This window comes from Pogona vitticeps, chromosome 4 (genome assembly GCF_051106095.1).
Source record: "Pogona vitticeps strain Pit_001003342236 chromosome 4, PviZW2.1, whole genome shotgun sequence".
In the NCBI taxonomy this organism is placed as follows: domain Eukaryota; kingdom Metazoa; phylum Chordata; class Lepidosauria; order Squamata; family Agamidae; genus Pogona; species Pogona vitticeps.
The window spans coordinates 160,032,580-160,057,258 of record NC_135786.1 but is presented as its reverse complement, the minus strand read 5'-3'; the positions used below and the strand labels follow the sequence as shown (position 1 = coordinate 160,057,258).

At 40.2% G+C, this 24,679-nt stretch overlaps 1 protein-coding gene across 3 annotated transcripts in view; it reads right to left on the bottom strand.

Moving 5' to 3' along the window:
• Positions 1–1,193: 1,193 nt before the first annotated feature.
• Positions 1,194–24,679, bottom strand: part of DSP (desmoplakin) — a 50,954-nt gene continuing 27,468 nt past the window's right edge. Inside the window, exons 10-24 of one of the 3 annotated variants that reach the window (XM_072998600.2) lie at positions 23,863–23,988; positions 22,455–22,607; positions 21,728–21,882; positions 21,070–21,196; positions 19,771–19,990; positions 18,669–18,886; positions 17,656–17,822; positions 15,752–15,890; positions 14,794–14,987; positions 13,963–14,125; positions 13,568–13,651; positions 12,629–12,736; positions 12,071–12,169; positions 9,843–10,808; positions 1,194–5,013 (exon numbers count right to left, since the gene is read on the bottom strand). In XM_072998600.2, the coding sequence (XP_072854701.2) occupies positions 1,822–5,013; positions 9,843–10,808; positions 12,071–12,169; positions 12,629–12,736; positions 13,568–13,651; positions 13,963–14,125; positions 14,794–14,987; positions 15,752–15,890; positions 17,656–17,822; positions 18,669–18,886; positions 19,771–19,990; positions 21,070–21,196; positions 21,728–21,882; positions 22,455–22,607; positions 23,863–23,988 (6,111 nt within the window). In that variant the 3' untranslated portion in view covers positions 1,194–1,821. Of the gene's footprint in view, positions 5,014–8,513; positions 10,809–12,070; positions 12,170–12,628; positions 12,737–13,567; positions 13,652–13,962; positions 14,126–14,793; positions 14,988–15,751; positions 15,891–17,655; positions 17,823–18,668; positions 18,887–19,770; positions 19,991–21,069; positions 21,197–21,727; positions 21,883–22,454; positions 22,608–23,862; positions 23,989–24,679 lie in introns of all 3 variants that reach the window. The other 2 variants (XM_072998601.2, XM_072998598.2) reach the window with 2 other exon arrangements.

Here is a 24,679-nt window from a genome sequence, read left to right as displayed (position 1 = left end):
ACTAGGTCTATACAAATCTTTTAGCTCCTCCAGCCCAAAAGGTGCACAGTATGTAGCTGGCTAAATGGGAGGGTGCTGAGATTTGGTGCTTCTGGGAATGTAACTAAGCACTTTTAGTGTAAGTGCAAAATGCTTCACATTTTATGAGGACACATTCAATGGAGAAATGAGTACTGTACTTAAAGCATGTGCTAGATCATGTGAAAATGATGCTGAAGACAACAGACAGCTGTTGACATTCAGAATAGACAAGATCAACTGTCATGGAAAAATAGAATTCCCTGATAAATACAGGTCCTTGTGTTCCCATGATAAAGTAGATGTACATAGTAATTTTCTGTATTTACCACAGCAACTGGTATTTCAAAGGTGGAGGTGTTGATCTGGATATCTGTGTGTAGGTCACTTGTGAAAAGATCTCTTTGGGACATGTGGAAACTATTTACATTTTATTGAACAATGATTCCTTATTCCTTTCCACCATCTCTAATCCCTGTCTCTGTGCAAATTAGTCCCTTTTGGAAAAAAAAAAGCCACATTTGCACAAATAATTATGGTCTTGCTTACATAGTTTTTAATAAATATATAAAATATACCAATTGCACTGCTAAAGGCACACCAGTTTCTGGAGGCTGTGAAGTATGTGGTTCACTCCATTACGTTGCTGTTTTCAGCTGTATTATTGGAAGCAACCATTCAAAACAAGACCAGAGAGATCTCCACTTCAAAAAAAAAATTCAATACTGTATGCAATCAAGGAACACCAAGTTCTGTGTTCCTCGAGATCTTTAAACAGTGGGAGATAGATGCTTCCAGTGCTTTGGCAGCGGGCTCAGACATTGTAACAGCCTTGCAGCAAAGTTATGTGCCTCTGAGCATCAACCGTTTGCCCTCAGATATTCAGAGCAGAAAAATTTGAGTTCAAAAGAGTGACTTTGTGTTTTGGTGTTCAGATACTGTCCTTGCTTTGTATTTAAGTTCTTGGGCATATTATTTTATTTCAAATCTTGCTAGTTTGTCTAATAGCAGATTGCTCTTTTGTGACTGCCATACATCATGGCAGTCATTTTGTGAATGGGCAAACCGCATGCATTATGGGAACTGTGCTTGGCAATCCCTACTCTTCCCAGCTAACCACTCCCCCAAATGCACCCACATATTAAAAGGGTAATCAAAATGTTTACACAGAAGAATCGAAAGTGGTTAAATTTTATTGTCAGAATAGTAGATTTTATGCAGTCTTGTGTGACAGAAAACAAGCAAGCGAAGATGAATAGAAATGATTATCCACAGCAAAAGAAAGGCACATTCTAATGTCCACCTTAATAAACTGTGAAGCGACCAACAGAAAAATAGCCTAGCACAACTGAGTATAATACCCTTTTGCATTACAACATCTACAATGATAGTGGCATAAAAAATACAGTACCCTGACAGTGATATACAACCATGGAGCCTAGCTTAATAGTTTGAAGTACTATGTGACTAACAGAAGAATTAAACATGAAAAGATGCAAAATGGCAAACTTTTTTTAAAAAAGAGGCAGATTTCTCAAAATTTGCACAAGTCTGCACCCTTAAAAAACAGCTATTTTTTTTTAAAAAAAATACGAAGACGCACAGCACCCCCTCAAGAAAGATTTTTCAGGATACATTTGGATTTAATTTCTATTCTGCAGCTTAACTATTTCACCCAAGCAAGTATTAATATTGCCATCAACCAGTTCTTTTTATATTTTTGTATATTTTGTTTAAACAAAAAAGGAACATAGGTTCCCATTAGATCAAGATGACATTTCAGATTAGCTTGCTGGTTCATTACTAGCGCCCCAGCATGCTGCTGCTGCTAACAGTTGTATAGGAGTAAGAATATGAAGTATTTGTGCTTCCATCAAAACTTCCCCTTCTAGATCCACTGCGTGACCCAGAGCGTGACCCTGAGCGTGACCCTGAACGAGAACCTGGTGCTGAAGAAACATTATATGGGCTAGATATGCCTTTGGAAGAAACAGAAGCAGCTTCTAGTAACCTGAGCCCAGACTGGTCTTCCACCATAGAGCGATTCACTGCATCCTTGTAGGAAATCTTCAGTTTGGTTTTGGGACAGGTCAAAATCTTCGCATAATTGCCAGTGTCTTGTAATCTCTGGGCGGTCCGGCCATCAATCATTCCTTTCCTAATGGCTTCTTCTGTACTTATTCTCCCCCGTACTTCTGGGTCAACAAGGCCTCCTGTGATAAACTGAAACTCAAGGAAGCGTTGTCCAGCCTCATAAGGTAGCCACTTTTCTTTCACTGCCTCTGCTGCTGACATTCTCTTTCGACCTTTGATGCCTTCAAACCCTACAAAAGCTTTTTGAGCTGGCTTCAGCCGAGTAGCCATATCATGGTCTATGAGGCCTTTGACAACTGCGTCCTGAAGAGAAAGACGCTGGCCTGTGGTTGGACATATGATGCCTCCAGTGCAAGCTTGGGCTTCAAGCAAACGTTGGGCAGTGATGCTATCAACGATGCCCCGTTCCACAGCTTCTGAAATGGAGATCTTCTCCAAATTTTCTGTATCAAAAATGGCTGCAATGGGACTAGTTTCCTCAAAGGATTCAGAAAAGGAGCCAGAGCTACTCTTTAACACCACAGAAGAGCTCTTTACACTCATTAGAGTGGGAGACCTCATGATGGCCTCATGTCTAAAGACTTCGTCGCTACCATTTCTGCAAGCAATCATGTCTGCAAACTGTGTGAGACTCAATGATCCTGAACGGTACTGGTCAAAAAATTTCTGGTCGACAAGACCCTTATCAATGGAATCTTGGATATCATATTGATGGCCTGTTTTCCTATCAACAAGTACAATTCGGGTGCTTCCATCTGATCCTGTGATTGTTATTTCTTCCCATTCACACTCCTGGTCACGAAGCTCCAGAAAAGTGTCATAATCTATGAGACCTTTGCTGTATGCCTCCTGGACGGACATCTCCTTGTTTGTGTCTGGATCTACAATGACAACCCTGCGTTTCCTAAGGGTGTTTTTTTGTGAGGTCTGCACCAATTTCTTCTTCTCCCGCAGAGGTAAGAGACAGAGCCCTGTCTCTTCATCTGTTATGCATCTTTCTTTCAACTGCAGGTAAGTCAAGTTTTCTTCAGTGTTGGGGTCAAAAAACCCTTTGGTATCATCACTAGGATCAGAGAGAATGTCATTTAGCTCTTCATTGAAGTAGCCACGTTGATACGCTGTGTGGACTGGCAGACGATGACTTTCCTTAGGGTCAATGATCCCACCAGTAGCTATCTGGGCCTCCAGTAAACGGATGCCATGGCCTTTCTCAATGAGTTCCTTGTTCATGGCTTGGAACAAGGAGATAATATTTCCTGTTTCTGGATCTCTGTACCCAGTGACGGCTTTTTCAGCAGACAGAAGTTTCTCTTTAAACTCTATTCCAACCAGACCTTTCTTGTAGGCTTCTTCCACAGCAAGCCTTGAATTGCTAACAGGATCCACAATGAATCCAGTGGCTGCCTGGGCTTCTAGAAGCTCAAGAGCCGTCCCTGGTCTAACCAAGCCTATTTTCATGGCCTGGTAAATGCCAAGCTTTTCTCTGGTGGCCTCATTATAAATACCAGCTATGCAGCTGGAGCCCTGGAGGAAGTCTTTGATCCGGTCAGTGACTTCTTCCACAGTGATGATCCCACTTTCTAGATCATTTGCTGTTGATTTCTGAATGATGCCAGACTCGACAAGTTCTGAAACAGAAATGGGCTTCCTGATGCCTGGGAATGACATGCTTCTCTTCTGCACAGGGAGGAGAAGTAGCCCAGTGTGTGGTTCGATTCTGCATTTATCCCTCAGCTTCATGTAACTTATAGCTTTCTTAGTGATAGGGTCAATCAAATTCTTTGAAGGATTATTCAAAACTCTGTACAAGTCTCGGTCAATGACCCCACGGGATAAAGCAACATCTTTTGGCAGGAAGACACTGTTAATCGGGTCAACAATGCCTCCAGCAGCCAACTGGGCTTCAAGAAGACGTATCCCAGTATCCCTGTCTACCAAGTTTTTCTTTATGGCTTCTGCCACAGGCACTGTTTTCCCAGAAAAGGGATCTTTAAATCCAGTGATTGCCTTTTCAGCTGTATAGATCTGTTCCCTGTCATCAAAGTCAATCAAGTCTCTAGCAACAGCACTGTCCACACTTAGCAGTTCATTTCGGTGGGGATCAATCACACCTCCTGTGGCAGCCTGGGCTTCCAAAAGCAGGACTGCAGTCTCTTGGGGAAGCAAGTTCTTCTGTTTTGCCTCTCTCAAAGAATACTTATCCTTGGGGCTCAGAGATGCTCCTGCTATAGCCCCAGCTCCTTTAAGGTAGGGCTCAAGGTCAGCAGCAACTTCTTCCACCGATTTTTGCCCTCTCAGCAGCTTATCTAGGGTGCTTCTGTCTATCAACTGGCACTCGTACAACTGAACAGCTGTTATTTTTTTCCGAAGCCCATTGAAAAGCAGTTTGGAAGGATCAATGACAAAGTCCTCCTCTGTTTGAGTGCCTCTGTGGGATCCGCAGGGACGCTGTTTCAGCTTCTCAATCTCCCTCTGTAGTCTCAAGCGCTCAGCCTCCACGTCTGACTGGCTCTTTCTACTTGTCTCTTCTAACCGCATCCGAAACCTTTCCTCAATCCTCTTGATCTCCGCCTGCAGCCTCTCTATCTCTATCTTCAAGGTGCTCTTTTCCCTCTCACTTTTGTCTCGCTCAGATTCAATCTTCCGAATAGTTTCTTCCTTCCGGGAGTACTGGCTCTTCCACTGATTTAAGTCATTCATGATCTGCTGTTTCTCATTCTCCAGCCGTACTTTCAAGCGAGATTCTGATTCTAGTGCAGCTTTGGCACGATTCAGCTCTTCCTCTAATCTCAGCAACCTTGCTTTATCTTGCTCCAGGGCATTTATTTTTATCAGCAATGTTTCTCTTTCTTGCATAATATGAGTGCATTGGGTTTTGGTTTCTTGAATCCTGTGGGATGACTGTGTTTAAACATGGGGAGAAAAACAAAGAGAAAAATGAGCATCTCTTCTAACATCCAGTAACATTTATCTTCTACACCTAATAATTCAATGTTTATATAAGAGCACTGGATTAGCTGTCATCTAGTCTAATAAATACTGGGTTTTAAAATGCAGTTATGAATTTGTTTTAATGTGTCATGTCAGAATTAAGAGAAATGCCTTCATTTCTTCAAATTAAGGCAGAGGGGCACCATACTATCATAGTGACAAACTTTTAGGCCTCTCTGGTTTCAGTGGAAAGGGTAAAGTTGTCTATAATGGTGCAGTCTACACATGTCTCCTTAGCGCTAAGTCCCTTAGGACTATAGTGGTGCCCCGCAAGACGATGTTAATTTGTTCAGCGAAAATCGCTGTCTTGTGAAAACATTGTCTTGCGAAATGCGGTTCCCAACTGGAATGCATTGAAATCCATTTAATATGTTCCAATGGGGAAAAATTGTCATCGTTTTGCAAAAATCGCCCATTGAGAAACTGTTTTGCGAAGCACAGATCAGCTGTAAAAATTGCTGTCTTGCGAAAATCGGTCCCGAAAACACCCATTTTGCGAGTCGCGGATTCAGCTGTCAAAATCATCGTCTTGCAAAAATCGGTCCAGAAAAAAAACCATCTTGCGAAGCACGGTCCAAAACATCATCCAGCAAAAATCGCCCATAGGAAACACCATTTTGCGAAGCGCTATAGCGATCGCAAAAACTCATCGCCTAGCGAATTAAACATTTTGCGACATAATTGTCTAGCGGGGCACCACTGTACTCTCAAGTAAATGTGTTTGCCTCTCAGCTCCTCAATGGAACTTACTTCTGAGCAAGATTTCAATGGAAGTTAACTCATAATGGCTCATTCTTCTTGTATCTAGTGTTTCACATGTCTTCCCTTTCTTTAATGGAAATATGAATTGCCAGCTCTCTTAATTTTAACTTTGGTTTAGCAGAGAATTTTGGGGATGCCTACGTTTTAGTATTGCTACCTTCCTTCATATGTCTCAGATCTGAAATAGGTGAGAAAATGCCAAACAAATTAACCAACAGAGTTCAGCTAAAGAATAAAAAATCAAAAGAGCTTTCTTGATTACAAGACCATATAAGAGCTTTTTTTACAAACAAGGCATGAACATGGAACTTCCAAGCAAGAACCTCACAACTAATTTTAGTGGAAAACTTAGAGAGTAATCAGATGGGCCTCTGCCCCACTGTTTGGTCTGCTACAGAGACAGGTTGGTTTGCTGTTTTTTCTCCTTTTGGCAATCACAAACTTAATCGCTGGACAAAACTAACTGTCTCTTCCTGTACCTTTCTGAGACCTTGTCAGGGGATTCTAATTTGTGTGTGTGGGAGGGTCACTCAGGTTCTGTCTGTTTTCAGTGTGTTGGGTTACTGGGAATGGAGCAAAAATGAGCCTTTTGGCTGTCAAGGCCCCTTCTGTTTTGAATATCTGATATTGCGATGGGGCTTAATGAGTGAGCCACTTCACAATATTAGATATTTAAAACAGAAGGAGCAGGATCAAATGGGATTTATTGAGCTCTGATATGCCATTTGGATGTAAAGGTCACACCAAATGATATATCACACCTCCACCTGACCCCAAGCAATTCCATTTAGTCCACACCAGCATGCTCCAAAAATAAGCAGTGTAGATGAGCCCTGAGTCTACGTTTGCTTTCATTTGCACTGAAACAAAGAGGCAGCAAATGTTTCTTGTCTGTTTCCCATTCCTCCTTATTAAATATTTGTTTTAAATAACATCTGCATGTCATTTAAAAAAATAAAATGGGCACCCAGAATATGAAAATTACTCAGTCGGCTGAAATGTGCCCTGGATTTTTCAAGAGCAGTGAGACAGTGCCAGCTGCCATCTTACTCTATATATTTACTATGTAGTGTGACATTAAATCTAGACTAGTCTGAACTGGACCCAGTTCCATCCACTTTAAAGCCAAGCACCTAATTATTTCATGCCATACGTCTGATTTCATTTTTAGTAAGCATTACGGTTAATAATATTATTAGATTAACTGATGACTCATGCTGTTAGTACAGCCTTCTAAGTAGAAACTGTAGACTTCACTTATCTGTATGATGAATTACAATGATAATGAATGTCTACGTCTCGTGGGAGTAAATGTACATGCATGTAGGTAGATGTGGGGAAGGATGAAAGAAACCAACAGTGGGAGAAAATGGATACAGCAACAGATATTGTGCCAGCAAAGCAATGTTCTTTACCAAACATAGCTTTTGCACAATCTCCATTTATTTCAGTGGGGCTTGAAATGAATGAAAGGTGAACTGTAGCAGTGCTAAATGGATTGCTCCTGCTAATTGGCAGTAGAGGGCTATAAATTACAATTTGAGAGGCATAAAAGAAAGGCAAGGAACAAAGACATGGAAAAGAAATTGACCATTTTTTTGTAAAATTAGGAGCCTAATGTGCAAGAGAAAAGGTCACAATCCAACACAAAGTTAAACATGCTTAAATTCATGGATTTCAATGGGATTGTGCATTCTTAACTCTTTGCTAGCTTATAACCTATATAATTAACTTTTTAAAATGCTCAGCAATTAAATTAACTGCAAATATATACAAAAGTAATAAAACTATGTATACATGTGTACAGTATGTATAAACATACACATAAGAACTACATAGATGTATGTATAGCAATAAAATGCATATCACATACATAAAACCAGTGTAACAGTATACATGCCTGCACATGTATACTTCTACAAATATAAATGTATTTTCATATATACAAATAATACATAAAATATATGAAAAATAAAGAAAGACTATGATTCAATACGTAACTTCATGAGTAACATATTGTATACTTCATGATAAAAGCATACAGTATTCAGAGGTGGCGGGAAGTAGCATACTTTTTGTCTTTGGGGCGAAGGTGGCAAAACAACTAAGAATAGAGGCAGTTTCCATAACAAGTTTTAGAAATATAGCCTGCTTCTCAGTTCTGCATCTGCTGATGCAAGGTGCAGCTAATGTTCTCTTAAGGAACCTTCAAGACAGTTTAAGTTCTGTTGGACCAAATAATGTCCAACATTGTGTTAAATACAGGCTTATAAAATAATTCATATCAATAATTACTCCTGTTCCACTGTTTTAAATAGGTCTACTCTAAAGATGATTAAGGCTGGCCCTAACCTGCTGAGTATAACTAAGCTATTGTGGATCCTGTTTTTTATCTCAGAATCCTGAAATGGGAGAAGGGAAATAAATAAGTGTAGAAGACCAAACACCCTTCATACTATGAGATCCCAGGCTTTAAAAGGGACTCAAATCTGGGCCTAAAGTTAAATATCAAACTAAAGACAGGGGCAATGAATCAATTAAGTCACAGATACATTACTTTAGTGTTCACTGATTGCCTGCAAATGCATATTCTATTAAATTATAGCATTTGAGGGATAGTAAAGTTGTGATCAAATATTTGTGAATACCTCTAAAGCCTGCTTTTCGAATTTTTCAATTTCCTGTCTCAAATTGTCCCTTTCTTTCTTTAAATCATTTATCAGACCCTGAAGTTCCAGGGTATGCTTGCTGCTTGTTTGGAGTTGATTCTTTAGTTCAATTATTGTAGCATTTTTTTCCTCATCCACTTCACTTCTGCCCCTTCTTAGATCATCATATTCCAGTCTTACGTTTCGCAGCTCTTCCTCTAACATCAAATGTTCTTTTGTAAGGTTCTCAGTAAGAGACTGAAGCCTTTCAATTTCGATCTTGCACTCATTTAGGCTTTTGCTTTTATCCTCAATAGCCTTCTGCAAATGCTCATTGCGCACATGAGCCTGTTTCAGATTCTCCTGCTCTTGGACCATTTGGCGACGCAGGGTTTCAATCTCTGAGGTGTACTTCCTTATCTCCTCCATGTATCTCTGCTTATCTCTCATGTGATTATCTAGGATTTCTCTTTGGTGTCTCAAGTCATCTTCACTCCTTTTCTTTACAATTGAGACCTCTTCTATCTGCTGAGTGAGGTTTGTGATTTTAACAGCTTGCTCTCTGAGAGATCGCCTCATTGTTTCTAGCTCTTCTTCTACTTTCTTTCTCTTGGACGTTTCTTCAGCTAAAGTTCTAGATTGCCTATTAAGCTCCTCCTCGAGTGTGTGTTTCTGATGGTGCAACTCTTTTATAGTGCTCTGGAACCTTGTACTTTCTTGATCTTTCCCTTTCTTTTCTTGTGTAAGTCTTTCATATTCACTTCTTAACCGCCCCAACTCCTGCTCCTGAACTTTGAGCCGGCTGATGGTTTCTGTTGCATTGATATTGACTTTCTCCAGATCATACTGCACTCTTTGCAGTCGAATATTTTCCTCCTCCAAGGATTTCCTCTGGTTTGTTTCTGCTTCTAATAACTTTCTAAACTTTTCAATCTCTTTATTTTTCTCTTTAATTGTCCTTCCAGCATCATCAAGTGACTGCTTATAACGCACGGTCTCTTCTGAATATTTCTGGACAGTCTGCTTTAACTCAATTTCGAGTTGCTGTTTCTTTTGTGAAATCTCTGAGCCAATGGCTTTTTGCTGTTGAGCACTTTCTTCTACATGTCTAAGGTTCTCCGTGGTCTGACTTATCGTATTCTTCAGTCTCCTAATTTCATCGCATAAGCTCCTATTTTCTCTTATGACATTGTCAAGTTGTGCTCGGTAATTACTGGACTCCTCTTCCTTTTGTACTGTCACCTGGTTTATTGTGGTCTTTGTGATATTAATCTCAGTCTCATACTTGTTCTTTAAACTAATAATTTCCTCATCATAATTGTTCCTTACCTTAGCCAGTTCATTTTCAAGTTCCCAACGGCTTTTAGCCTCTTCCTGCAGCTGAATCTTTAGTCTTTCAATCTCCTTGGCTTTTTCCTGAATGGTTGAAGTAGCATCTTCAAGTGCCTTCTTGTATCTTGAGTTGTCTTCATTGCGCAGCTGAAGAACCTGCTTCAGTTCCAGCTCAATTTGTTGCTTCTGCTGCATCATTTCAGAGCCACAAGCCTTCTGCTGAAGAACATTCTCTTCCGCCCTCCTCCGTTGGTCCGTAGTTTCCAGAATAGTATCATTGAGGCGGACGATCTCATCCTTCAAGTCTCTGTTCTCCCTCTGTAGCCTATCGATTTGGGCTCTGAGGTTTTTGGCATCATCTTCTTTCTGGGATGCTATCTGGTGAATGGTGGTCTTCTTAATGTTAATCTCTGTTTCATACTTGTTCTTTAGATTACTGACCTCCTCATTAAACTGGTTTCTTACCTTAGCCAGCTCATTCTCATATTCCCTCTTCCGAGTCCCCTCGTCCTGGAGAAGAACCCTTAACCTTTCTATTTCGTACTCTTTCTCCTTGATGATTTTCTCAGATTCAATCTTTTGCCAACCAATACTTTCTTTCTCACTCTGCCTTGTCTTCTGCAATTGGTCAAAGTCAGTCTTCTGCTGATCATATCTGTCTTCCAGCAGCTTCCTCTTCCTCTTCTCGTCCTCAATTTCATATGTCAGTCTTGTTATCCTGTCGTTCAGATCTTTTATCTGAGCATAGCATTTATCCAGGTTTTGTTTGGCAGAACTGCCGTCCATCTCTGCTTGTCTCTTCATTTCTTCCAAGCCCATGAGTTTGGCTTTTAGCTGGGAAATTTCCACCTGGTACTTCTGCAGGTTTTGCTCCAAGAATTTGTGCTTATTGCTACTGTCAGAACTGGCGTCTCGGGCCAGTCTCAGCTCTTCTTCCAATAGTTCTATTTTGGTGCTTTTCATCTGCAGAATGAAAAATCAGGAAATATATATATATTAGATATGTCAACCATTTTATTTTATTTTATTACCAACTGCATGTAATACAGATTGCCATTTAAAAAAAAAATAAAATAAAAACTTTAAATGCTTGTCTATAACAATCTTTACTTTCTCTTGTTAGCCTTGATAGACATAATAGACTTGATATTTTCAATAAGCCTGTGTTATAATTAAGCTATAATTCTCAGCAAAAACAACCTTATGCTCAAAGAATGATTGTATCTGGAGAAAGTATACAGTAGCATACAGTATGTGTTTAAAAGTTAAAGTCCAACTCTGAAAACAGATCTGGGGCACACTTATAATGGCTGTTCTTTCAAGACTAATATTTTTACTTTGGAAGCCTTTTGAAAAGAAAAAAGAGCATATATAATTTTTTAAACAGAAATGAACATAGCAACATAATAGCCATGTATCATGTCTGAACCAACAATTAGTCCAACAGTGGGACAGCAGCACATAAACAATTTTTGCAAACAGCACCTTCCTCACCCTTGATGTTAGTCTCTCTAGCACATGTCCCAGGTCAGCTTTTATATGCCTGCATTGTAATCTCATGTGTGTGACAAAAAACTATTATTTCCTCAACGGAGAGTGAAACATATCCTATACTTATCCAGTCCATTTGTTGTTACTGCTCCACATGTTCAGTGGCTGAGAACTGACATCTAAAATCATTTCTAGAACTTAATTCCAGCTCAGGGAGGGCCCTACATAAAGTTGATATAATAGTGAACCTATAGGAGTTCGTTTTTGCTTTGAGTGAATGTTGAAGTTGAAGCGAAAAATCCTCTCTACTCTAATGGAAATGGTTGTCTTTTCTACACATGCAGTTCATCTTTTCCTAAACTTTTCACATAAGGATACAGCCTGGAGGCTGTCAAGTGGGGAAAAAACTCCCTGCATGGAGAATACTAGCATATCAGGAGGAGCTGATCTAAAACCCTCTTCTTAATATGCTAGACTTTTTAGGAATCTACTGTTCAAACAAGATATCCTCTATCTGCAGTCTGAATTGGTCTAGCACACAAAAAGTTTCACCATGAGATTTTACTGCATGCACAGATCCAAAAAGCAAAATAAATAAATAAAAATAAAAAATAAAAAAAACACAAAAACCAACAAACAAACAAACAAACAAAAGAAAGAATTTATACAACTGTACAAAAGTGATGGACACTAAACCATTTATTGTTAATACGATGCATACTGAAAGTGATTACCTTTAAATCTTCCAGGCTCTTTAACATTTCACTCAAGAACTTGTAATAATCTCCAGATCTTGTAAGAAGTTCTATGTATCGAGACTGAATCTCTGCAGCCTGAGGAAAGCAAAAAGAACAGAAGCCTATCAGTTATCCTAAATATTGTCTTTAGTTTGTATAGACAGAGTTTATTTCAAGTGTTTTAAAACAAATCAGCAGCATGATGCTAAACTTTGCAAATGCTGAGTCTTAAATTGTACAGGAAATCTACTTAGGTATAATTGGCTCCCTTCTCCAGACATTCACCCTGCAACTTGGGGGGAACTGCAGAGCCAGGCGTGGTGATGGAGCTAACAAACACATCAAGTTCTTTGTCATATATTTCCAAAGGCTACGATCTGAAGAAGATAATCTGTGCATCTCTTGCTTCATTTGGCAGAGTAATCCCTGAACAATTTCACTTTTCTTTCAGAATTGCACAGCCACTTTACAGTCATTACTGTCAAACAATCAGTTAACACTGAAGGTTTCACCACAGAAGAACAATGTGAGTAGCATAAAAGGAAAGCCATTTACCTCTTGCAGAATTAACCCTGAAGGAGACTGGACCACAGTCCGCTTGATTGGAATGTTCAACAAAGTCTCTAGTCCTGAACTATAGGCTGCAGCCTGGAGTTCGTAATCCTGCAGAACAAGGAGATGTAAACACAATGCATTTTGTGAAGATCATTGGCATATGTTTCCTCGTCTGGATTTTTCATAACTGCGGAAAGGCAATACGTCTCCAAAGTCCGTTTCAAGAATCAGTAGGATGAATAGGGAGCAGGAGAAGAAGCTGAAAATAGGACATGTTTCTAAAAATCCAAAATATATGAGGGTGGTAAGGTAGAAAAGATGAGAGATAAAATACTCCCTCCCCCCACACACACACACAGAGCTTACAAAAAAGTTTTTAAATAGTGAAATTGTTTTTTTATGGAAACATGACAAAAAGTTTCATAAGATGAGGTCAGCAGGAATTGAATGACATGCCTTAACTATTTCATATGCCATGCCCACAATTTAACTAGCAACAGGTAAAGTTGACCTATACGATTGACAGTCTGAGGCTAAATACATTTAGTTGGGAGCCCAACATATATTTCAGTGGAACTCATTTCTTTATATGCTTCCTTATTTTAATCTTTTTTATAAACTGACAGTGAACTTGTGTATCTTCTTCTCCTCTCACAAGGCCCTCCCCAAGAGTCTTGTTCTGTGGTTCTATTATTGGCATCCATGCCTTTCAAAATGTGTGGTGGAGGTTATGGACCAGCCAAACTATCATGGATAAAAAACTTCCAGAAACACAGCAGTTAAGTCATAAGGCTGGCTTTGCCAATAAAGAAGCTTGTCATGTTGGAAAAGCAGGTTTGCCCTACGACTGAAAAGAAGTTTTGCAGCATTATTAGCTCCTTGTCATAAAAATAAAATTCTATGCGGGGGAGTGGGAGGGTAATATTGAAGCAACTGTACCTTGATTGCAGCTGAGCACACCTCTGCATTCTTGACCACTTCTTCCACTTTGTCTCGCTTGCCTGTTATTTCATTGTTCAAATTCTGCCAGAAAGGAAGACATGTTAATTTTAACCCAATTCCCAGAAATCAGGATTTCTGTTAATTTGGGAGGATAGCAAATTGCCTGCTGCATTTACTCTGCTAAATCCCCAAAGCCAGTCTATAAATGGGAATGCACATGCAGTCAAGATTTTAACTTGTGTCATAAAGCTTCGAAATTGTGCTCTTTCCTTAGCCACTATTACTCTATCAGGAATTCTGGCCTGATCCTAAATGCTGCCCCCCCCACACACTGTTTGTATTTTAATTGCAAGGTAGGTGATTTAAGCTTGATATTCCCCCCCTTCCAATACCTTTTGTTCTTGCAAGTATCTCATGACAGTGCTAACATCTCCCAACTTCATAGTTTCAATAGTATCCTGGCGTCGCCTGGCATCAGAGATCCATTTGTTCAGAGCCTGGTAATGATCTCGATAGGTTCTCAGCTGCTTGACCTGTTTTTCTAAATCCCAGGATCTGCAAGATACACAGCACAATATAAACATGGGAAGCTGCCTTGATTTAGACCGGTGATTCATTTAGCCCAGAGCTGCCTATTGTAGGGATATGGTAAGAGAGAGCCAAGCTGGATCAGATTGAAGTCCTGTCTAACCCAACAGTGTAGTCCAGTCCTGTCTAGTCCCACAAGACATGAATGCAATTCATCCTCCTGCTCATCTTCCCTAGCAACCTATATAGAGAAACACTATAATTAATAGAAGAAATTCAAGATGTGAACCAGAGGTTTTCCTGTGTCAACCCAAATCTCCTTTTGGACTGAAGGTGCCAGGATTCATTCTGGGACCTAAATAGGAAATATGAGCCCTACCACAAAGCTGTACCCCTTGCCTACGAACAGAGAGAGTCACGCTGATCTGTTAAGAAGTCTTAGGTTTGCAATATGTGTTGGCTCTACAAGTTAAACTACAATGTGGAACAGCTGTGAATGCATATAACTTGCCTATTTTCAAAAGCTCATTCATTCCATAACAATCTTTTCTAAAGGGGAGTCGCAAATTGGGCTGTCTGTAGATGCTGATATAGCTTCTCCAGCATGATTTCAACAGGGGAGGGAGGGCACACTTTGCCCACTACTGTAATATTATGAGTGGATCTTGGTTAGCCTTTGGAAAACAAAAACAAACCTGTCATCTATTTGTTTCTCCACTCTTTGCCAACGGTCTGTTAGCTGGTTGACTTTGTCCGTGTACTTTCCGAGATCTAAATCATAGAGTGTATACGACTGTGAAGATTGCGAGTGAACCTGGAGGGCCTTCTGCAGCTCTGCTTCTAAGGTGCTGAGCAAGGACTTCTTCATGCTAAGGTCTGCTTTCATTTTCTAGAAAAACATACAGTCAGAAACAAACACTGTAAGTTCATCTGTATGTGCTACATGAAAAGTTTTTGGGTTTTTTTTAAAAGCGTAACCAGATTCAGAAAGGGTGGGATACGATCACACCTACCCATATAGTAAATTTAGAGAAAACAGTAAAAATATAGATAAATCAAATTTATTACTGTGACAAAGAATTTATTCTTGGAGTGATATCCAAAACATGAATAACAATGTTTGATTTTTAAAATAATATACTAATATCTTCTATATTTGGATTATTACATATAAGATTGCTTGTTCTTTTGTTCTTAAGAGATTATTATTCACTGGCCATATTTACACAGAAGGACATGGCAACATTTCAGAGGCTTAGAGTTTACAAGCAATGTGCTGGTGTAGGCTTCCTAGTTTCCCATGCTTAGCAACCCCCATAAGAACCAGCAGGAAACATTCAAATTGTGAGCCGCAGTTTGTCACTCACAGCCTTGAAATTAGCTTCTGATTTTTTAACTTCTTGGGAAGTGGCAAGGCCAAGTCATGATTCAGTTGTCTGATGACTGTAACCCCCCCCCCATCAACCCTAATCAGTATAGATAATGAGGAAGGATGATGGAGAGGCATCAGGCAAGAGCAAGTAGGGAACATACACAAGCTTATGCCTTGTGAACAAAAAAAGCAAAAATCTCCACAATTTCCCAAATTCTGGCCTATCAATTTTGATAAATTTCCCTGATTTCTTAAAAAAAAAAAAGTAATTTTACTCTCACCTTCAAGCTGGCACGGTAAGCTTCTACTTTATCTGGATCCAAAGAAAGAGTGTCCTCTTCTGTGAGTCGGACTTCAAACACTCGGATCACGTCATCTGTCTGGAGAATGGCCTGAAGTAGTGATCTCAATGCGTTTAAACTGCAGCAAAAACAGTACCATAAAAAAAGTCAAATCCATTATTGAGAGGGGAACATTATTTGCTTTCACAACTAAACCCCAGGCCGAGTTTTCTTACATTTACATATAGACTTAGCAGCTGTCACAATATTAAATACTCCAAGAAATAAAGAGTGCATTCCCATTCATACATAGATGGGAATAAGACCCATTAAACAGAAAGGGATTTACACCTAACTTAGCATTAATAATAAGAAATTATTATTATCATTATTATGTACCATCAAGTCGAGTCTGACATGGCGATCCTTTCCAGGGTTTTCTAGTTATACAAGGCCATTTCCTTCTTCGGGGGAACCCTAGGACTGTGCAGCTTGTCCAAGGCCATATAGGCTAGTTCTTCTCTCAGAAGACACAGTGGGGAATTGACCTTCTGAACCTCTGGCTCTGCAGCCAAATACCTAACTCATTGAGCTACCCAGCCAGTTAAACATAAGTAAGTGCCTGAACACATTCAAAAAGCTGTCTTCATCATTCCATAGATGAAAGTTTTACTTGTGAATCCATGCACAGAAGAATCTTCTTTAGATGGCACTAGAAACTGATTTTTGTTCTTAAAGTAGACAGTGTGCATCCATGAGCCAGCTTTGTAAAACACCAGTTAAGACAGTCAGCATAACATAGATATTAAGAATATTAGCTATGAACTGTAAGTTTTATGGGTATACAGTCTGATCTTAAATAAAATAAAAGCTCTGACCTAAATCCATTTTCAGTCCCAATTAGAGCAGTTCCACTGAAATGAATGAGATATTAGGCAGCACTAACATAGTCCTATTTATTTCAATAGGTTTAATCTAGCTGGGATTAAACTTGGATTCAATCCTCTTTCAGTAGAAATATGTACTATTGTATGTAAAGTGTTACCACGCTAGCAGTTTCATAAATTAGAATTCTACGTTCCTTAATGGGGTTGGTAAAAACAGACACTGGTTTCAGGTTGGTTTTGGTTGTTAGTATTGCTGTGGCTTCTAGAAACAGTAGCAATATCAAAACTGCAGTCTGAAAAAAGCCAGGAACTTCTTGTATGCAAACTGAGCAATGTGTACTGCATAAAATGGTATTTTTACATGGCTTATTTTATCAATTAATTTTGTACTCCTTAGTGCAGAACTTGAATTAGTAGGGTGGATGCATAGCTTGTTGAGTTGGGAGGTAAGGATCAACTAGTTTGATTTCCTGTGCTTTTTGGGAGAAGAGCCAGCTGGTTTAGATTTGGACAAGTTACTCAGTCCCAGAGTAACCCCCTGAAGATCATGGGAAACTATTTCTGAGTATTCTATACCAGGGGTCCCTAATTCCCGGTCCACGGCCCGGTGCCGGTCCATGGGTTTTGCAGGACCAGACCGCGGAGACAGATCTCCCACCCACCCCCGCATGCATGTATAGTGAACACCCCACTCACCTGCAAGAGCACCACACCCACGGCCCCCCGCAAGCATGGGGAGTGCCCCCCGCACACGGACCCCGGCCCGTGATTCCAAAAAGGTTGGGGAACAACTGCTCTAGACCTAGGAAACCCTGGAAAGAATCAGTATAAGATGGAATAGACCTGACAGTACATTATTACTATTGTTGCTGAATATTAATAGTGCTAGAACATCCTGGTACTTTAATCAATTTGATGTCTAAGGAGGATTTAACAAAACCGCTAGTTCTTGTAAAACAAAGCACACAGTTCCAGAACCAATAAAGGCATCAGAAGATTGTTCCTCTGGTCTCTTACCTATCTAAATAACTAGCAGAAACCCCATTAATATTTTCCAGTTTCTGAAACAAAGCATTGATTTCAGACTGCAAATACAGATACTTTTCTGAGCCCCTAAAATTGGGAAGGTAATCGTTCTGTCTGTTGAGAGCATCTGCCATTGCCTGGGATTCATTTTGTATGCCCTGAAAAGAAAGAAAGGAACAAAGACATCATAACTGACTCTTGCACATATTTAATGATTACGTGATTAACCTCCAAATAATACTTCATTCATTTGTTTTTACAGAACATCTGTTTCGACAGTTCCCCCCCTGTCTCTCTCTCTCTCTCTCTCTCTCTCTCTCTCTCTCTCTCTCTCTCTCTCTCTCTCTCTCTCTCTGTGTGTGTGTGTGTGTGTGTGTGTGTGTGTGTGTGTGTGTGTGTGTGTGTGTGTGTGTGTGTGTGTGTGTGTGTGTGTGTGTGTGTGTGTGTGTGTGTGTGTGTGTGTGTGTGTGTGTGTGTGTAGGCTTGGCTTCCCTGCATTCAGCCGCTTTATTTATGCTTACACTCACAGTCCTCATTCTCTGCAGAAATCCATCAACCACAAAAGAGGCTGTATTAGAAGTTTGAGGTATTCTGGTGGCAAAATATAAAAACAGATGGAAAAAGAAGATGGGATTTTAAATACTTCTTACCACAGTATAATAGTAACAGGTGTGAAAGTCAATAGTTTCACCCCTATTACCTGATGAAGATCCAGGTTTTCTGAAGCATAACTTTCAAGGAAGAGGAGAGGAACCTACAACCTTTCAGATGCTCCTGGACTTCATCTTCCATAACAAAAAGTGAGAGACACAAAGAACTGAAGTCCAACAATATCTGAACAGTCAGATTCCCCACCCCTGCCCCAAAGTCTGTCTGAATGTACATCCAACACATTCCCTCTGGCTGACCAGTGTGTGTTAGATTACTAGAGAACAATGATACACGTTTTGTTGATCTGAACCGTATATAGCATAATTGATCTGTTTCATGCTAATCAAATATACCTCTAATTCACTGATTCTGATGGTCAAATTGTGGGAGGCCCCTTGATCAAGCTGGAGGGGTGTTCTCTGCACCGCCCGAAATTCACAGTTTTCTATTTGGCGCCGAAGCTTCTGGAGTTCCATGAGTATCCAGGCCTCCTGCCTATCCTGCTCCCGGGGCCAATCTGGAATTTGACCTTTGCCGGCAGAGCCCACATGAGTCACTTCAGTCTGTATAACTGGGGGGCGGGGGCGGGGGAGAGACAGAGAGACATTGGAATGTACAGTATGTAGTAGCATCAGAGAGACCCCGGCCTTGTGGTGTCAAGTTTACAAGACCCCACAATCCTCCAACCAGGGCCTGGGGCAAAAGAATCCAAAGTTCAGGAAGCGATTCTTAGACGAGAATTGAAAGTCCTTCCACACAAATATGCATTCCAGGCCATCCTCCTAACAGCTTTCTTTACGTTATCAGGAAAATGGGGGTGACAATAGTATCACTGTAGTTATTTTTTTAATTGACTGGACTCCTTACTGATTTACCAGTGGACTCTGATCTACTTTCTGCTCTCCTCAGAATTAGAAGAGGACTGTCCATTTTAACTTTTGGAAAGTGAACCCCTGTGAAAAAGGGAGGTATGACATTGTGGCCAGGAGGGCAATTCTGGAGAATGGAAACAGACATAACTTCTACATTCTGCAGAATAGGTCTGCCTTCTTCTCTTCTTCCCTATGTGGCAAAGAACTTGCAGTGGAATGAACCGGGCATATGCAAAACACAACTCCATATAATTAAAAAGTGTTTCTCAGTAGGCATCAGCAACCAATTATCCTCAGGACTGCATGGAAAACCAAATGTCCAGAACCTATTTATTAGGTGTTGCTTTCCTTTTATTGTAAAGCAGAGGTCTGCAAAAATTATGACATGCCAACCTGAGAACAGTGCACCCAGCTGGTTCCCAGATGTAGAAAGAGAGAAAGGGTGTGTCACATCCATGGTGAGCTGCATAATGGCTACTAGGCTCAGCAGAACATCATACCAGTTATGTCAGCTTGCAGTGTGCCTCGTGACCACAACATGAAACTAGTTCTACATATAGTCGCACCACTAGAGTGGACTTACTTTGTGGTGGTGGCTGAGGACGTTGTTGCTGTTGGTAGCCTGGCAGCTGGATGACCAGAGTCTGGTAGTGCTTTTGGGCATCAGTGAACTGAGTCTGTATCTTCCTCTTCTCATCATCACCAAACATTTCTGATCCTTGGCTGTTCCTGAGGAATTCTTGGTAGTGAATCTCCAGATCAGCAATTACACGCTGATAATCTTCTCTGCGCATTGTCTTCAGCTGAAATGAGCAGACAAGAATAATTTAAGGAAAACTGCTAAACAAGCATGTCGAGGGATGGTGGTTAATTAATCCCAGTCCTTCACATGTTTTGGACATCAGTTCCTAGCATCCACCGCTAGAATGGTTCAATGGCCAGGAAATCTGGGAGTTGACGTCCAAAACTTTTGCAAGGCCAAAGCTTGGGGAACACTGCTCCAGGTGATGTCAATAAAAACCTAGAGATGGGGAATATATAACCCTCCAAATGTAGTTGAATGGTAACTCCATTAGTCCTAGCCAGCATATCCAGTGATGAGGAATGATGGGAGATGTGGTTCAACAACATCCCAAGGGTCTCCTGGCCTCCATCACTGCTATTGATGAATGGCAATGAAGTCAGAGAGTACACATGTAGGACAAATGGGTTAATCATAGGTTTATGTCAGAAGGAAAAATCTAAGGATACAAACTATGGAATGTGTAGATGAAGGAGAACAGGGAATGTCTATATTAGCAAAAACAGAGCTGCCTGCAAAAACACCTGTCTTGTTATCAGTGCAGACAAGGCTTGAGAGAAGACAAACAGCCTTTGTACCTGGTTGAATGTACGTACATGCCTAAGCCTTGTTCCACATGTGTCTGCAGCCAGTGGGACAGCTACATATGAGTTATCTGCATAAGCTTGCACTGCACCTCTGTTAAAATACACCATTGGGTTCAAAATCAGGATAGGCAGAAAATGGTTAAAAGAGAGGGTTTTTTTCCAATTTTTCAGAGCACACTTGTGGATGAACAGGATTATTATCAGTAGTGTTGCAGATTATGAAGTTATTAATTACTCTGCACCAACAATGGAACAAGGAGGTATGGTTTTATGAACTTGGCATAGCAGAAGAACATACAGCCAGAGAAACACATCTGCTATGGCTTGATAATTGCTGTTTCAGACTGGTCCATTCCCTCTTAGCTCAGAAGGAATTCTACAACCACGAGTTCTCTCCACCAGCAATAGGAGAGGTTTTACACCTACAAACTCCTCTCCAGAAAGGAAACAATATGTTAAGCAAACAGAGTTGCAGAAAAAGCTTGACACCCACCTTAGCAATGGTCATAGCCTTGATTTTCTCAATGTCAATCAAGCAGTAATGCCAAGACACCAGGCTCTTCATGTTGATGTAGAGCTGATTCCAGAGAGCCATGATAGCTTCATAGTACTGTTCAATCCTAAAGGGCAATGGGGGGGTTACATATGATCAAGAAGCAGCATCCACCTTTCACCTGTCCTTAACTTTAACCCAGAAGAAAACACTACCTCGGGTACCAAAAGTGTTGGGAATGCTGCCTTAGCAGCATGAAAATAATGGGAAATACCCAGTTGCTTGATCATCTTTAGTGACAAAAAAATTGTCCAGGTCACTTGGTGCATATTTAAAAATGCTGACAATACAATTTACACCTAAAGAAACCCCAGCTCAAATTTACAAAAGTAGTAAGTTTCTAGTCCTCATGTTTTAGAGCAGAGGGCTCTTCAAAGCTTAAGTACGTCCTATTCTCACAGCAACATTTTCTGCCACAACACAACTCACAGATTTTGCATGTTGGCCTCACATTTTTATGAAGCACACCTGGGCAGGATGGATTTCCCAAGCCAGATACACAAACTGCATTAAACGTCAAGGAAGAACTCACTCTTCTGCAGGGAGGCCTGCCTTATAGTCCAAACAACTAAGCTTTAGAATCTTGTTAATAACTCACTTGGTTGCCAGATCCACAGCTAAGGGGTTAGGGGGAGGAATAATGAGACTGACAGATGGCACCAGCATATCCACTCCTCCTGGTCCAGTCACATGCCACTTGCTGCGTTCACTGTTATCTTTCAAAATGCATTCATCTCCCTTGCGCATTGTTTTCTATCAAAAAGAAAGAAGAAAAAATACACTGGATGAGTACACCAGAGCACCTTAAGTACTTCTAATGCTTACAATCAGTTTTTTATTTTAGGAATAAGTTTGACTTCTTCCCAGTATCAGACAACTGGATTTATTCAATGCCAAGTTTCAGTAACTAAAACAAGAATGTTTTTTTATTGTATACAGATGGGGGTACAGATATATCGTGCAACAGTTTAAGATGGAGTTTCCCCTTCAGCATCTTTGGAAATATTTGAAATAATTTTTCACCCAAGTCACTTTGTAGCAGCTACAGTTAGGCAATACTGAAGACAGGTATTGTAACGTCCTTATAAATTTCAGCAGATTCCAGCAAAACATATTTCCAAAGCCTCCAGAATAGGGTTGGCCCAACAACTGAATTTATCAATTACTCATAAGCAAGTATGTGAGTGCCTCGAAGAAGAAACACCAATGTCTTAGTCAGCATGAATTAACAAAAACCTGGGACTGAAATCAGGCCTTCGAAGTACTTCTCACTCCCCACAGAACCCCCATAGGCTGTACAGACCATTAATTTACATGATTCTTACCAGATCCTGTTTGTAGTCACACAGGGCTTTGAGAATGATGGGTTTATTGCTCTTGTAATCAGGATTCCGTGGTTTTAGCTGCACTATCTTCTTTGACTTGTTCACCAAATTTTGCACCTGCCTCTTGTATTCCAGAATCTTCTCTCGTTCATTCTAGAAAGAGAGACAAAATTTGTAACAGGGAGCATGTAACTCTCTTATTATAAAAACTTCACTGGATGTTTCTGGCCTCAATTTGAAGTGCAGATTATTACCTATAAAGCCCGATATGGCTCGAGTCTATGCTATTTAAAGGATCGTATAACCCCATATGGCAGTACTCAGCTTTTAAAATCACCTGGGGAGGCCCTTTGCTCAGTTCCAACACCTTCCCAAGCTCATTTGGAATGCCCTGCCCCAAGAAGCTAGATTGGCTTCTTCCCTTTTGTCCTTTCATTGTCAAACAAAAAACATCATTTTCAGAAAGATTATAAAGCAGTAAGTAAGACTCTAGGGGACACTGCATTTATGAAAGTCAGATTTTAAAAAACTGTTTTTAATCTCATTGATGTTTGGTTATGTTCTGATGTGGTTTTGCCTAGGTTTTTGGTCTGTTATCATTACGCAGTTTTGTAAACTGCCCTGGGCCCCTTATGGGGAGAAAGGTAGCACATAAAAATAAAACAAAATGACATTGTCCAATTCAACCTACATTTGCATGGATCCTCGTAAAAGTGAAGGCAAATATGTCTGTAGACAAGTCATGGCAACCGGACTTCTTTTGTATTAGGCTGAAACGTTTCACTACTCATCCAAGTAGCTTCTTCAGTCTTTGCTACTTGAATGACTAGATAAATGTTTCAACCTAGTAAGAAAGAAGCCCAGTTGCCATGACTCAACTTCCAGATAACCTCACCTGGATGACTGAGGATCTTCACAGATATCTCTGTAGATGTTTGTCCTAGCTAAGACCCATGCTGGAACAATGTAATGTCTCTTGGATTAGAAAATTTCAAACATTAGATGCAATGATTCAATGCAACTCCTTGCACTGAGTAAGGGAAGAAGAGATAGCTTTAAAAGAAAACTAACCTTTAATTCTTAAGGAGCTAACCTTGAACTCTTAAGGAGTTAGATGTGAAAAATGCTATACTATCATAGATAAAATGGAAGATTAGTATAATTTCTGAGAAAAACAAGGTAGAAACTACCCAAGGAAGCTGTAGCTTCCTCAACTTTCCCCTCAGTCTCTCTTTGCTCTACAAGTCTACTGAGAGCATGTTTCCAAGTGAATTTGTACATGCACTATCATCACACTGTGGGTATCCTATTAAATGCTGGCTGGCAGGTGTGAAACAATCAAATAAGAGAACACTCTATTGAAGTTGACAGAAGTCACGGCATTTTCAAAAGCCAGTGGGAACAGTACCTCTAACTCCTTGATCTGCTCCAGCAGAACCGGCAAGGACATGTTCTTGTCACAAATAAACTTTTTCCTGATGGCATCTTGTAGGTTCTTCAAATAGTTTTCAGTAGCTTGGGCTTCCTCAAAAAACTGCACCCAAAAAGAAACAAAAATGACATATCCTTTATTTGCTGATTTCTTAAAACCAAATTAGTATGAGCATTCTAGTTGCAATGACCACAACCTTATTACTTTACTACAATCTTACTACTTATTAGTTCAACAGCATATCAACTATGAATTGCTGCTAATGAAGGAAGCACCACTTCTGTTCCTCATCATGCACTAAGTCATGTGACTGGCACATGACAAGGAATGCAAGTGGTAGCTTTTTAATAATCATTGTGTCCCATCAAGCCAATTCTGACTTATGGTGACCCTTTTCACAGTTTTCACAGAAATGGTTTCCCGTTCCCTTCTTCTGGGGGCAGCTTGGGACTGTGCAATTTGCCAAAGGCTGGCTTTACTCACAGGAGGTACTGTGGAGAATTAAACTCCCAACCATACCCAACTCACTGAACTATCAAGCCAGCTTAATAACTGTGCAGGTTGCTATGGCTACACAGGCTGGCCTTTCTCTTAAGACCTCCCAACCTCTAGTTCTGCAGCTAGATATCTAAACCACTGAGCTATCCAACAAGCAGCAATTCACCACTAAGATGTATGCCATTGCATTTATGGCCAAATCTACGTAACACGATTCTGGCCAAGATTTAATTTCTGTTAGGAATAAATAGCAGCATTAAGAATGGTCTCAGAACAAAATCTTGGTATAGATTCG